This window comes from Bubalus bubalis, chromosome 8 (genome assembly GCF_019923935.1).
Source record: "Bubalus bubalis isolate 160015118507 breed Murrah chromosome 8, NDDB_SH_1, whole genome shotgun sequence".
Classification (NCBI taxonomy): Eukaryota; Metazoa; Chordata; class Mammalia; order Artiodactyla; family Bovidae; genus Bubalus; species Bubalus bubalis.
Genome location: NC_059164.1, coordinates 103,036,046 through 103,049,131, shown reverse-complemented (window position 1 = coordinate 103,049,131; position 13,086 = coordinate 103,036,046). Strand labels below are relative to the sequence as shown.

The window sequence follows — 13,086 nt, the reverse complement described above, 5'->3', positions numbered from 1 at the left end:
TTTGAGTGTCTAATGTGTACTCTGAAGAGACATCACTGAAGGAAAAAATATTAAGCCTAATCATGAGGCCAAGTTTCCTGTGTGGGCTCAGATCTCATAGGTAATAAGCCCAAAGCTGTATGAGCTGTGATCGGTGCCTAATAGAAGCATAATAATGTTAATGGTTACTATTAATGTATTTACTGTACCATTGCTTATTATATGCTAAGCCATATGCATTACATGTTTACCTGCATTGTCCTGTTTAGTCCTAGGGGAATTCCTGCTCAGAGGAATTAAAAATGTTGCTCAGTCAAAACTACTGGAGCTAGACATCAAATCGGTTTTCCTGATTCCAAAATCTGTGCATCCCACTCAAGCCAATTGACCCCTATTTTTCTGGTGGCTTGAAACTGGACTGGGTAGTCCTTGCCTGGCTTATAGCTGTCCCAAGGCTTCAGCTGACTCCAGAGTTATATGAAAGGAAATAGGAAGAGTAGGTTATAAACCAACCTCTCTATTCCTGGAGTTAAATCTCAAAGGCCACTCCCCAGCCCCTTTGGTGATATTACTGTGAGGTTTTAGGGCCTGCACAATGGATGACTCAGTCCTTTATGGAGAAGTTGTAAAAATTACTTTTGGGTAGAAGGGTGAACTTTTGAAACACAGGTGAAAACTTGCAATGAAGCAAAATTTTAAATGAATGAATTTCATTACTGCATCCTTCTACCATCTAAGGAAGGATGAGAAATCTACTAAATCGTACATTGAAAGATTGTCCCCCCCACTTTTTTTTTTTTTTTTTACAGACTGTGTTGCCTTTAGTTCCTATACCAAATTCTTCAGAAATTCAAGCTAGACATATATATATATTTTTAACTTGCTTGTAACTTTGCCACAATGGATCAATTTTCAGATAAGTTTTCAGCACAGTTAATAATCAAAAATTTACTGGGATCATCATGTTGAGAGGGCACTATAAGTGATCCTGGGAGAAGTCTGAGCTCAAATCAGGAAGTAAGGTGTGTAAAACAGCTCAGTGTTAAGATATCCACGAGTAGAGATGTGTGTGAATAAAGTGTTGCAGAACTTTCTGTGGGGTGATTGAGTGAAGTTTCACCAAGGAGAGGATTGTAAGATTGCTTGGTGAGGAATGGGGAGAGGATTTGAAGCAAGAGGAATATCTAATGAAGTCTGCTGGCAGGAAGATCTTTAAAAATTTGGCCTCCAACTCTTCTAACATTGAGAGGAAGGAATATAAATGGGAGCATTATCAGGAGGAAAAAAAAAGAATGTTTGGCAGATCCCAGGGAATCCTGGTTAGTCATTAATTCAATTCTGTTCTTGTCAAGTGTCACACACACAAAAAAAGCCAGCTAAGCAACAGTTTCAGAAGGTTAAGACAATAGAAAGTGCTCAAGTTGTCACTGTCCCACTTACCAAAAGGCAAGGAGACTGTTCTGTAGATGGAAGCTAGTCAGCAAAGGTCAGACTGTCACCCCCACAGGAAGGCACCCCCCTCCACACGGACACTCACAATAGTCTAAGAAACATTGAACATGTTGCCATTAGGAAAAAATGGAGCAGTTTGTATATGAAGGAAGGTTTTGTAAGAGAAATGGAGTGAGAGACTAAAGGAGACCGAAAGTTATTCTTAGAAAGCTTGCTTTCGGAGTTCTGCATCTTACGTGCCCTACTGCACATGCTCTTACACGTCTGTTACAGCTGTAGGGGCTTAGAAAAGAGACAGTGTTAGTCTCTCAGTCATGTCTGACTTCTTTGCGACCCCATGGACTGTATGTAGGCTGCCAGTCTCCTCTGTCCATGGAATTTTCCCGGCAAGAATACTGGTGTGGATAGCCATTCCTTTCTCCAGGGGATCTTCCCAACCCAGGAATTGAACGAACCCTGGTCTCCCGCATTGCCGGCGAGCCACCAGGGAAACCTTTGTGACTGTAGAATTCTGTTAATGGGGGCTGAGGGCTGGGGGGTTATCCTTCCGTCTGAGAGAGGAAACCGAAACGTATGTAATAGTTCCTTTTAGATCTACTTAAAGATCTGAAATAACGTTCTTGGTTTAGGGATATTTAATTTTTATGTTTAATTTGATTTTTTTTAATTTATTAATTTATTTGGGAAGTCCTGAAACTACTTTAATGTTATTTGCTTAGGAGTTTTATAACAATCCTTTAGTAAGTATTAGTAATATAATAATTAGTAATAATATAATTAGTAATATTTAGTAAGTATCCTTGTCAATTTTCTAAGGAATTTTGTTTGCATTTTAATCAGAAGTAGATGTTTTATCAAATACTTGTCCTGCTTCTTTTTAAATGGTCATGTGGGTTTTTCTTTTAATCTGTTTAATGTGGCAAATTTCACAGATTAAATTTTTTTTAGTGTTAAAACCACCTTGCATTCCTGAGATAGACCAAACTTGATATTTCCAAATGAGAGTCGCTTATCATTTTTCTTTCTTGTATCATCTTTTCTAAGTTTTAATATCAAGGTCATGTTATCATAAAATGAGTTAGAAAGTAAGTCCTTTTTTTCTACTTGTTGGTGCAAAGTTATAATATTGAAATTATTTATTCCCTTAATACTTAATAGAACTTTCCTGTGAACCCATCTGGGCCTGGGATTTTTTTGAGGGTGGGATCATTTTTAATGTTATAAGTAACAATTTTAGGACTATGCAAATATTTTTTCTTTGTGACTCAGGTTTGCCTGTCTTATATTTTTTAATCTTTTAGCATAAAATCATTCATAATACCCTCTTTTACATTTAGTATCTATAGAATCTATAGTTTTCTCCCTCTTTTCATTCCTACCATTGGTTATTTATGTTTTATCTCATTTCTTATAAGCTTGCCAGAGGTTTGACAATTTTATAAGTCTTTTCAAAGAATCAGTTTTTGGCTACAGTTCTCTACTGTATGTTTGTTTTCTGTGTCATCAATTCTGCTCTTTTAGTTTTCCTTCTGTCTGTGTGTTTAAGGTTTATTTTGCTATTCTTTTTGTTACTATTTGAGGTAGATTTTATTACTTCATTAATTTTTTTAAAAATTTTATTTTATTTTTAAAACTTGACATAATTGTATTAGTTTTGCCAAATATCAAAATGAATCCGCCACAGGTATACATGTGTTCCCCATCCTGAACCCTCCTCCCTCCTCCCTCCCCATACCATCCCTCTGGGTCGTCCCAGTGCACCAGCCCCAAGCATCCAGTATCGTGCATTGAACCTGGACTGGCAACTTGTTTCATACATGATATTTTACATGTTTCAATGCCATTCTCCCAAATCTTCCCACCCTCTCCCTCTCCCACAGAGTCCATAAGACTGTTCTATACATCAGTGTCTCTTTTGCTGTCTTGTACACAGGGTTATTGTTACCATCTTTCTAAATTCCATATATATGCGTTAGTATACTGTATTGGTGTTTTTCTTTCTGGCTTACTTCACTCTGTATAATAGGCTCCAGTTTCATCCACCTCATTAGAACTGATTCAAATGTATTCTTTTTAATGGCTGAGTAAATACTCCATTGTGTATATGTACTATAGCTTTCTTATCCATTCATCTGCTGATGGACATCTAGGTTGCTTCCATGTCCTGGCTATTATAAACATACCTCATTAATTTTAACCTCTTTTTCCCATAATGCATATATTTAAAGTTATATGTTTCTGTTTACAAGTTCTGCATTTGGCAAATTTTGTTATATAGCATTTTCATTACTGTTCAGCTCAAAATAATTTTTAGAGTTTTGTTATGATTTATCTTTTTACTTGGCTTATTTATAATATTATTTCTTAATTTCTAAACACATGAAAATTTTCTAGTTACCTTTTTTTGTCATTGCTTTCTCTCTTAATTGAACCGTGGCCAGAGAATTTCTGACTTCACACCTGCAAAGCTGACTGTAGCCCAGTGTGTGGTTGCTCGTTAAGAATGGCCCATGTGTGCTTGAGGGGAGGGCTGTGTTCTATGGATGTTGGGTGTAGGGTTCTATAAATATTCATTAAGTCATGCTTTTTTAAAATTCTGCAGTTCAAACCTTGTATGTTTCATAGATTGTGTTTTGCCTATGTATTCTATCAGAAATATTGCTCTACTTTTCTTGGCTTTTCCATTTTTCTTGCATCTCAGACTTGTCTGTGACCATCTTCCTTCTGCCAGAAGTACATCCATTGGCATTTTCTTTACTGTGGGTTGGCTGGAGGTGAACTCTGTTTTGGTCGTACAACTTTTTTCTTCCCCCCTCCTTCTTGAAACACATTTTAACTGAGTATTGAATGCTCAGTTAATAGATATTATAGGTTAGGAGTCAGACACGACTGAGCGACTTCACTTTCACTTTTCAGTTTCATGCATTGGAGAAGGAAATGGCAACCCACTCCAGTGTTCTTGCCTGGAGAATCCCAGGGACGGGGGAGCCTGGTGGGCTGCCGTCTGTGGGGTCGCACAGAGTCGGACACGACTGAAGCGACTTAGCAGTAGCAGCAGCAGCAGCAGCAGATAGTTTCTTTAAGCACACGTAAGGTATTCTAATGTGTTCCAGTTTTCATTATTTCTTTGAGAAGTCTCTCATCCTTGCATGTAATCTGTGCTTTTTTCTTCTTATGGCTTTGAAATTTCCCAACTTTTGTTTTCTGCAGATTTACTGTGATGTGAGTTGACTTTTTATTCATCCTGCTTGGGATGTGTTGGGTTTCTTAAATCTGGAGATAAGTGTCTTTCATTATTTCTGCAAATTTGTAGCTGTTAGCTCATGATACTGCTTCTGCCCCTGTTCTCTCTATTTTACCTTCTGAGGCTCTGGTTAAATGTATGTTAAATTTTCATTTTATCCTTCATGGTTCTCACACTCTTGTTTGTATTTCCTGTCATCTTATTCTCTTTGCTGCATTCTGAATAATGTGACCACCATCCATTTCACTGATTTTCTCTTCCACTGTAACACCTATCAACTGATACCCCCAAATTCTGTGTTAGTACTGCTTTGGCTCTTTTTCAGGTACTAGTTGTGGTTGTGTTTTTGTTCTGAAACTTTTGGGGAATACAAATGTGTAAAATTTTACCCTAATAAGTTACTTAGAAAGTAAGCAAAGCTGCTGTGGTCTTTCATTGATGAACTACTCCTATGCTCAAGATGTCACTATATAGTTTTTCAAGTTCCTAGTTCCCTCAATCTTTTGTTAAATGCTATTGCTGTATACTCCATGGAATAGAGTATTCCAGATACAATGCCTCACACTAATTTAACTGGTTAATTAGGGGTGTGAGACCTAACGCAGAATTGTTAGGGCTCAGTGTGCTCACCATGTCAGTGATGTTACCCACATTTGCTAGCCACCGATGACCATATTTTACAGTTAGGTGGTGTTTTAATCTACCCAGGAAAGGGAGGCAGAGAGAAGAGATCGGAGAGAGAGAGAGACGGTTTGTGAGCTCTCTGGGGTCACTTCTTAAAAGGACAGTAATCCTGTTGGATTAAGGCCCCCTCCTTATGACCTCACTGAACCCTTAATACTTCCTTAGAGACCTTATCTCCAAACATAGTCACACCAGGGTTTACAGCTTCAGTATGGGAATTTTGGAAGGACACAGACACATTGGGTCCATAGCAGGTAGCATTTACATAATGGTTGAAGGTCTTATGGTTTATGTTATAGTTATTTATAACATTATAAATAAAATATATATTTATAAAATAAAATATACTTATGTTATAATTCTGATGTCTCTACTGCTGCTAATAGTGAATTTGGGCATATTCTCATATATACCCAAATAGTGGTATATTTGGGTATATTCTCCCCCACAATTATTCAGCAAATATGCAGAGAAAGGGGGCTTCCCTGGTAGCTCAGCTAGCAAAGAATCTGCCTGCAATGCAGGAGACCCTCGTTTGATTCCTGGGTGGGGAAGATCCGCTGGAGAAGGGATCGGCTACCCACTCCAATATTGGGTTTCCATGGTGGCTGAGCTGGTTAAGAATCCGCCTGCACTGCGGGAGACCTGGGTTTGATCCCTGGGTTGGGAAGATCCCCTGGAGAAGGGAAAGGCTACCCACTCCAGTATGCAGAACTGAAAAGAAGTCGCTCAGTCCTGTGTGACTCTGTGACCCCATGAACTCTAGCCTTCCAGCCTCCTCTGTCCATGGGATTTTCCAGGCAAGAGTACTGGAGTGGGTTGCCATTTCTCCAGTATGCAGAGAAGAGAATAAAATTTATTCTTACATGTGTTTCTGTACTCTTCAAAATGCGTTGATGAGATTGTTGTACGTTTCTTAGCTAAATTCTAACCGATCTGTTATAGTTAAGTAAAGATTTTTACCTTATTTACATATTGGCCTTATATTTCTTTCCCGTAGCTGTGTTGGAGTAGAAGAACACCATGCCGTTGACATTGACCTGTATCACTGTCCCAACTGTGCCCTTCTACATGGTTCCTCCTTGAGTAAGTACTAGAAGCTTAAATCAAAATTGGAGTTTAGAACTTAATATACACATGATAATACTTAATGATACTCTGACTAGTTATATTATACCCACCAAGAACTATAAAAAAGATTTTTCTGAAGATATTGAGAGTGCAGTTTTTGTTTGAATTATTAACTTATTTAACAAGTCAAAGCATTAAGTGAAAAAAAACTATTGTTCTTAATTGCCAGTGCAAAGCTCCACACTCAAAATACATATTTTTCAAAGCTTTCAACTTGAGAAGTGAAATAAAGTAAACTTTTTCTGATTCTGGCTGTTTTTATCTCTCAATGTTTTTTTAAAAAGGATTGTAACTGGACTTACTGTGGTGACCATTCTGAAATGTGTAGAAGTACTGAATCACTGTTGTGTACTAGAAACTAACACAGTGTTGTTGGCCATTTATGTTTCAAAGACAGAGGCTCATAAAAAAAGAGAACAGATTTGTGGTTACTAGAGGCAGGGGTGGGGGGTGGGGGGCAGGATTGGATGAAGGTGATCAAAAAGTACAAACTTGCAGCTCTAAGATAAATAAGTACTAGGGCTATACAATATATAAATATAATTCAGCATTGCTATATGTTCTTTGTGAAAGTTGTTAAGAAAGTGGATCCTAAGAGTTCTTATTACAGGAAAAAAATGTTGTTTTCTATTTTGCTTATTTTGTGTCTACATGAGATGAGGGATAGTCATTAAACTTACTGTGGTCATCATGAAATGTCAGTCAGACCATTATGTTGTATAACTTAAACTTATTCATTGCTGTATGTCAGTTATATCCCAATAAAACTGAAAGAAGAAGAAAAAATCAGTACTATTTGGGACAGTGTATAGGGTAAGACTTTAATGCGCACGTGCAGTACACTTGCAGGAAAAGATTAGTGCACTGGCATACTAAGGTATTACTTCTGTTGTCCGAATTAGGTCCTGTTGCTGAGTATGGCCTAGAGTCCTGTCCTGCTGTCCTCTGTGATGGAAGCAACCTTCCCACAGTCCCTGTCCTGTCCTCAGGACAGAGGCCAGACCAAATCTCTGCCCGCACTGTCCTTTCTGAGGGTTGAGGGCATGGGCAAGGAAGCCACACGTCTTCTGGAATGCATCAGCAACACATAGGAAAGGAGACAGTGGTTGCTCAGCCACTTAGTCGTGTCTGGCTCTTTGCGACCCCATGCACCGTTGCACGCCAGGTTTCCTGTCCTTCACTATCTTCTGGAGCTTGCTCAAACTCATGTCCATTGAGTCAGTGATGCCTTCCAACCGTCTCATCCTCTGTCATCCCCTTTGTTGTTAGCCTCTTACAAATGCTTCAGAATATATTGGAATATTAGTTATTGTACAAATGTGAGAGTAGAGAAGCGATTTTAAAAAGGCTTTGGAATATATTGTAACTATTTCTTCTCTTAAAAATTTAGACTGCATACTAGCATTTTTGTGTTCCTAAAACTAAAGGGGAAAACTGTAGACTTAATCATTTTAGAACTAACTTTTCCCAAACATACCTTGTACACACTTGGGTCAGACGTGGGCAACATAGACAATCTCTTTTTTTTAATTCAGTTTTTCCATAGTACTTTTTAAAAATAGAAATTGTGTTCTCTGGTTATGGGCAAGTGATTTTTCAGAAGCAACTTAGTAGCAACTGACTGCTTATCTGTTTTGTTAGAAATATTAATACTTGACCTATTTTCTAAGAGATTTAGCAATTTAAGCTATATAAATGTATTGAAATTTTTTTTTTTCGTAAAATACAGATTATCCTTTTTGTGAGTTCTGCAGTATAAAATTTGAGGTTAGCAAATTGGTTGAATTTTTACATGTATAATTGACTAATTTATTGTCACAAATTAAAAAAAGATAGTTACTCATCTACTTGGCTGCATCGGGTCTTAGTTGCAGCCTGCATGCTCTCTTTGTGGCGCGTAGGCTCGGTAATTGCAGCACAGGCTGTCTACGTGGGCTTGATTGCCCCACACATGTGGGATCTTGATTCCCCAACCAGGGATCGCAGCCATGTTCCCAGTAATGGAAGGCAGATTCTTAACCACTGGACCGCCAGGGAAGTCCATAAATTTTTATAAAGTTTCATATTTTGTGTAGCGCTGAAGTATGTAGTATATGACTTGAAGTAATTATTGACCAAGTGTAATTCTTGGAGGAAATAAATAATACTGGCTTGTTATATCAAGAAGAGAAACAGAACTGAAATGTAAGTTTCAATTTAGAGTTTAAGTAAATAACCCCCAAATGCAACAATTTGAATTTAATTTCTATGAAATGTTATATGGGTTACTATGAATCAGAATAATGTAGTATTTAAAACACTGCTCCATGTAATGCACTCTTATTTTCTTTTTTCCTGTGTGATTTAATTTTTTTAAAAGCTTGTCATGCTCACTAAATTGATTTCACAATCCGTAATGGATCATGAAGCTACACTTTGAATAACAGTGCTTCAAAGGGGAGCTCATTGACTATTACCTGCCCCTTCATATTCTTCTCATCCTTGAATAACATAAGATCAGGCATGGATTGTCTTCTGGGCAAGAAGTCCGACTCTGAGTAGCCGTAAGGAAAATGCCACAGATCCAGCAATCTGTTTTATCCGGTTTTAAGGTCCCACCGCCTCGCCCTTCACCCTCACACCTAGTTTGGGTAATCCCTTTTGGACATTTTCTCTCTTGCTCTTAAGCCTCTCTTACTTGCTACCAAAGATTTCCTGTTTCTTTCAGAGTTTCTCAGGAATCCTTACCACAGATTCCATTTAGACAGTAAAATATTCATTAATATGGTGAATTTAGACTTTACCTTCTTAATGGGAATTAAGAACTCTGTTCGAGGCCCAGTCTCAAAAAACCCAGCCCAATACTTAAACACATATTCTCAGTGCTCCTCAGGCACATGCAATCCAAATGCAAAGTTTTCTCTCCTTTCCCTATGACCACTATTAAAATATTCTTTCGCTGGCCTCCTTCCTTTAAGAAATTCAGTTAGCTCTTGCAGTGACTGATTTGAAGTGTTGAGGATGTTGGTCCAACAGGACATTGTAGCCTTCTGTTAATATCCTGCAAGTCAACACATATAAAAGGAAAGAAAAGTAATTGGCAGCTTATTGGTTGCCCCAGACACTGTGCTGAGAAGTACTGTTAATAGATTTATGTTATCTCCTTTGATATTTGTAACACCTTGATGTGAGAAAAATGATATTACTAGGTCTTTGATGTAGGTATTTGGCAGAGCTGGAGTTTGAATCCATAGCTGTCCAATCCCAATCTGTTTTAATTTTAATCTGTTCTGCCAAAATGAAAATTAAAACAATGTAATATCATTATTAACTTTCAAATGGTCAGTTTGTTCTTTTTCTTTTTTCCCTTCGTCCCTCTTTCCCACTGCTGGCCAGGTTGCTTATATATATTGGTGAGAATGGGTTACCTACCACTTTTCTGGAGGCAATTTTGTAGTATGTAGCCAGAAACAGATTTGTGTATATAAATATTAATTTCATCTTTGTTTAAAGATGCATCTTCATTTACATCTTAAATTTCTAGGCAGCCTTTAAATTGTTTTTGAACATTTAATAAGGAGAAAATGTCCATGATAGTAAAGATAAGCATAAATATTATGATCCCAGCTGAAAATAAAATGGGGTTATATATCTGTGTATATGTAAGCAAAAAGCCTGGAATGAAATACCTTTGAATCATGTACCTTTGATTTTTTTGTTTGTTTGTTTGTTTTGTCTTTTGACTGTGTAGCGAGGCTTACGGGATCTTAGTTCCCCAACCAGGGACCGAATTAGGGCCCACAGCAGTGAAAGCACAGAGTCCTAACCACTGGCTCGTCAGGGAATTCCCTAGAAGTGATTTTAAGTGAGGGAAAAAAAGAACACACACACATGAAGGATGCCTTAATGGTCTTTTCTAGGAAGGTTGCTTAATGATTGTCAGTTTTTTTTCCATGAGGTTTTTTTTTAAAAAATGGGATTTACTGTCTTCCATTTGAGGATCTGACTGCCATAAATTACTTGGGAATCTTGTTTGAGACTTAGATATGAAGGAACCTGATTTCTACCCCTATTGATTATTTAAGTGTGGTTTGTCCTTATCTGTATGAGGATCCAGCAGTATTTTATTATTATGATCTTTGTAAGGTGAAGGGTTTGAAATAACTTAAACTCATAGAGTTGTCACCCCTGCCAAGGTTTTATTATGAAAATGTTCAAATATCCAGGAAAAGTTGAAAGAATATTACCTCTAAACCCACCATCTAGATTCCACTATCAACATTTCACATTACTTAGATCTGTCCATTAACTAGCCCACTGTACACTGCCCGTCTTATTTTTTGATTCCATCTAAGTAAATTACAGACATCAGTACATTTCCCAGGCTTCCCTGGTGGCTCAGATGGTAAAGAATCCGCCTGCAATGAGGGAGACCTGGGTTTAATCCCTGGATTGGGAAGATCCCCTGGAGAAGGGAACCGCTACCCACTCCAGTATTCTGACCTGGAGAATTCCGTGGACTGTAGAGACCATGGGCTCTCAAAAGAGTCAGACATAACTGAACGACTTTCACTCACTCACATACATTTCCCAGAATTATGGAAGTTTTAGACTTAAAAGTGATTTTCAAAAAAAAAAAAAAAAAAGATGTAAAACTGAAATCTTACCTTGATGCCACACAAAAGATGTGCAGGTGGTTCCACCCTGATGAAAAGAAGAATGAACGAGGTACAGAGCCCCTACCTCAGTCTCCTCTCCATCTTCCCTTTTATTAAGGGTTCTGCAGCACAGTCTGAAAAACAGAACATTTCCCCTTCATTTCCACATCGAGGGCACTGTACCCAGACATGTTGCAGAGTAAGTTGGGGCTTCCCAGGTGGCACTAGTGGTAAAGAATCTGCCTGCCAGCGCAGGGGATGCAGGTTCAGTCCCTGAGTCAGGAAGATGCCCTAGCGGAGGATATGGCATCCCACTCCAGTGTTCCTGCCTGGAATGTTCCATGGACAGAGGAGCCTAGTGGGCTCCAGTTCATGGGATTGCAAAAGAATCAAACACAATTAAGTAACTGAGCATGCACACACATGGTGCAGAGTAAGTTGTGACTAAACTAGGAGTCAAAGCCAAGTGTCCTGATTTTGGTTGCTGTGCCTACTCAAGTTTCAGCCTCCCAGAGTTGTAGACTTGCAGGATCTGAGCTTTAGAATGAACCCTCCGGGATTTATTCTGTCATCTCACTTGTACTCCTTATATTATGATGCTGTTCCTGTGTCAGGGTAACCATGCTTATTTTGGGAATAAATCTTGACATAAAAGAGAAGTGACTGTGCTGTTAAAATAGATTTCTGATATGAGATCAAAGGCCCCGTCCTGAGAGACTGATTTGGATGATCTATAAAAATCATGTTATGACCTAATGTTCTAGTGACAGTCAAGATTTTAAATAGTAGTGAGGTTTATAGTATGTATAAATATGGGTATTATAAAAGGCTCAATCTGCTAATTTGAATTCCTTGATTTAATTTTAAAATAATTTTTGAAGTAGATTTAAGGGACTTCCTTGGTGGTCCACTGGTTAAGATTCCGAGGGTCCATTGCAGGGGGTGTGGGTTCGAATCCAGGTCGGGGAATTAATATCCCGCATGCTGTGAGGCGTGGCCAGAATAATAATAGTAGTAGTAGTAGAAGGATTTTTAAAACCCCACAGTTCACTGCCTATAGTTGCAACATTGCAAAAAGTAAATTTTAATTCTTCAGCCTTAGGAATACTTTTAAAATGTGAGTATTATTGTACTTCACAATTGTTTCTGATTATGTCGACTATAATGATACCAAGTATGTGGTACCACTAGTTACAGAGATGTTTTCTTCTTTTAATCTTCTCAAAATCCAGTGAAAAAGAGGAGGAACTGGCACAGGCATGACTACACAGAAATTGATGATGGTTCCAAACCAGTGCAGGCTGGAACTAGAACTTTTGTGAAGGAACTACGTTCTCGAGTCTTCCCAAGGTATGGAACCCTGTTATGACCAAAGAACGCTTAAGAATGTTACCTAATAAGGTGACATTATCTAAAGCAGCGTTTTCAAGCTTCAGGTTGCAAGCCATTACTGTTCTCAACCAAATTTTACTTTTCGAAAATAAAATAGAAGAGAAAATTTTGGTGCATTGCAAGTAATAGGAGTGAATAAGCATAGCTTCGTGGAAGTTCTGTTACATGTATGTGTACTGGATTGCTGTGTACAGACGTGCTACATCTTAACTGTAGGTCTCAGCCTGGGAAGTTGGAAGCATGCTGACCTGCGGCCCTGGGCCCCATGCTTGGCTCCCTGTGTTGCACGCCTGCTGCTCCTCTTTCTTCTTTGCCTCGCCACCTCTTATTTTCACGCTGTTTTTCCCTTATGTTGTTTTCTGGTCTGTCTCCACCCTGCTTCTGCCAGAAGTCCTCACAGCCATTGCTCACCCTCTGGTGGCAGCAAGACTAGGCTTTTTTTTTTTTTTAATTTTTATTTTTTTAAGATAATGTATTTGAGTTATGTGGCTCAAGAGAAGAGCATCAGAAGCATTATGCAGCATTTAACCATGCTAATTTAGATCATTTCCTACTCACTGCCTGACA

General features: G+C 38.3%; 1 protein-coding gene across 1 annotated transcript in view; it reads left to right on the top strand.

Moving 5' to 3' along the window:
- The window catches only part of KDM7A (lysine demethylase 7A), a gene marked incomplete at its 5' end in the record, with an annotated part of 78,249 nt that overhangs the window by 29,138 nt on the left and 36,025 nt on the right, over positions 1 to 13,086 (top strand). The window contains 2 exon segments of the mRNA XM_025291638.3: positions 6,360 to 6,445; positions 12,360 to 12,477. Coding sequence (XP_025147423.1) covers positions 6,360 to 6,445; positions 12,360 to 12,477 — 204 coding nt within the window.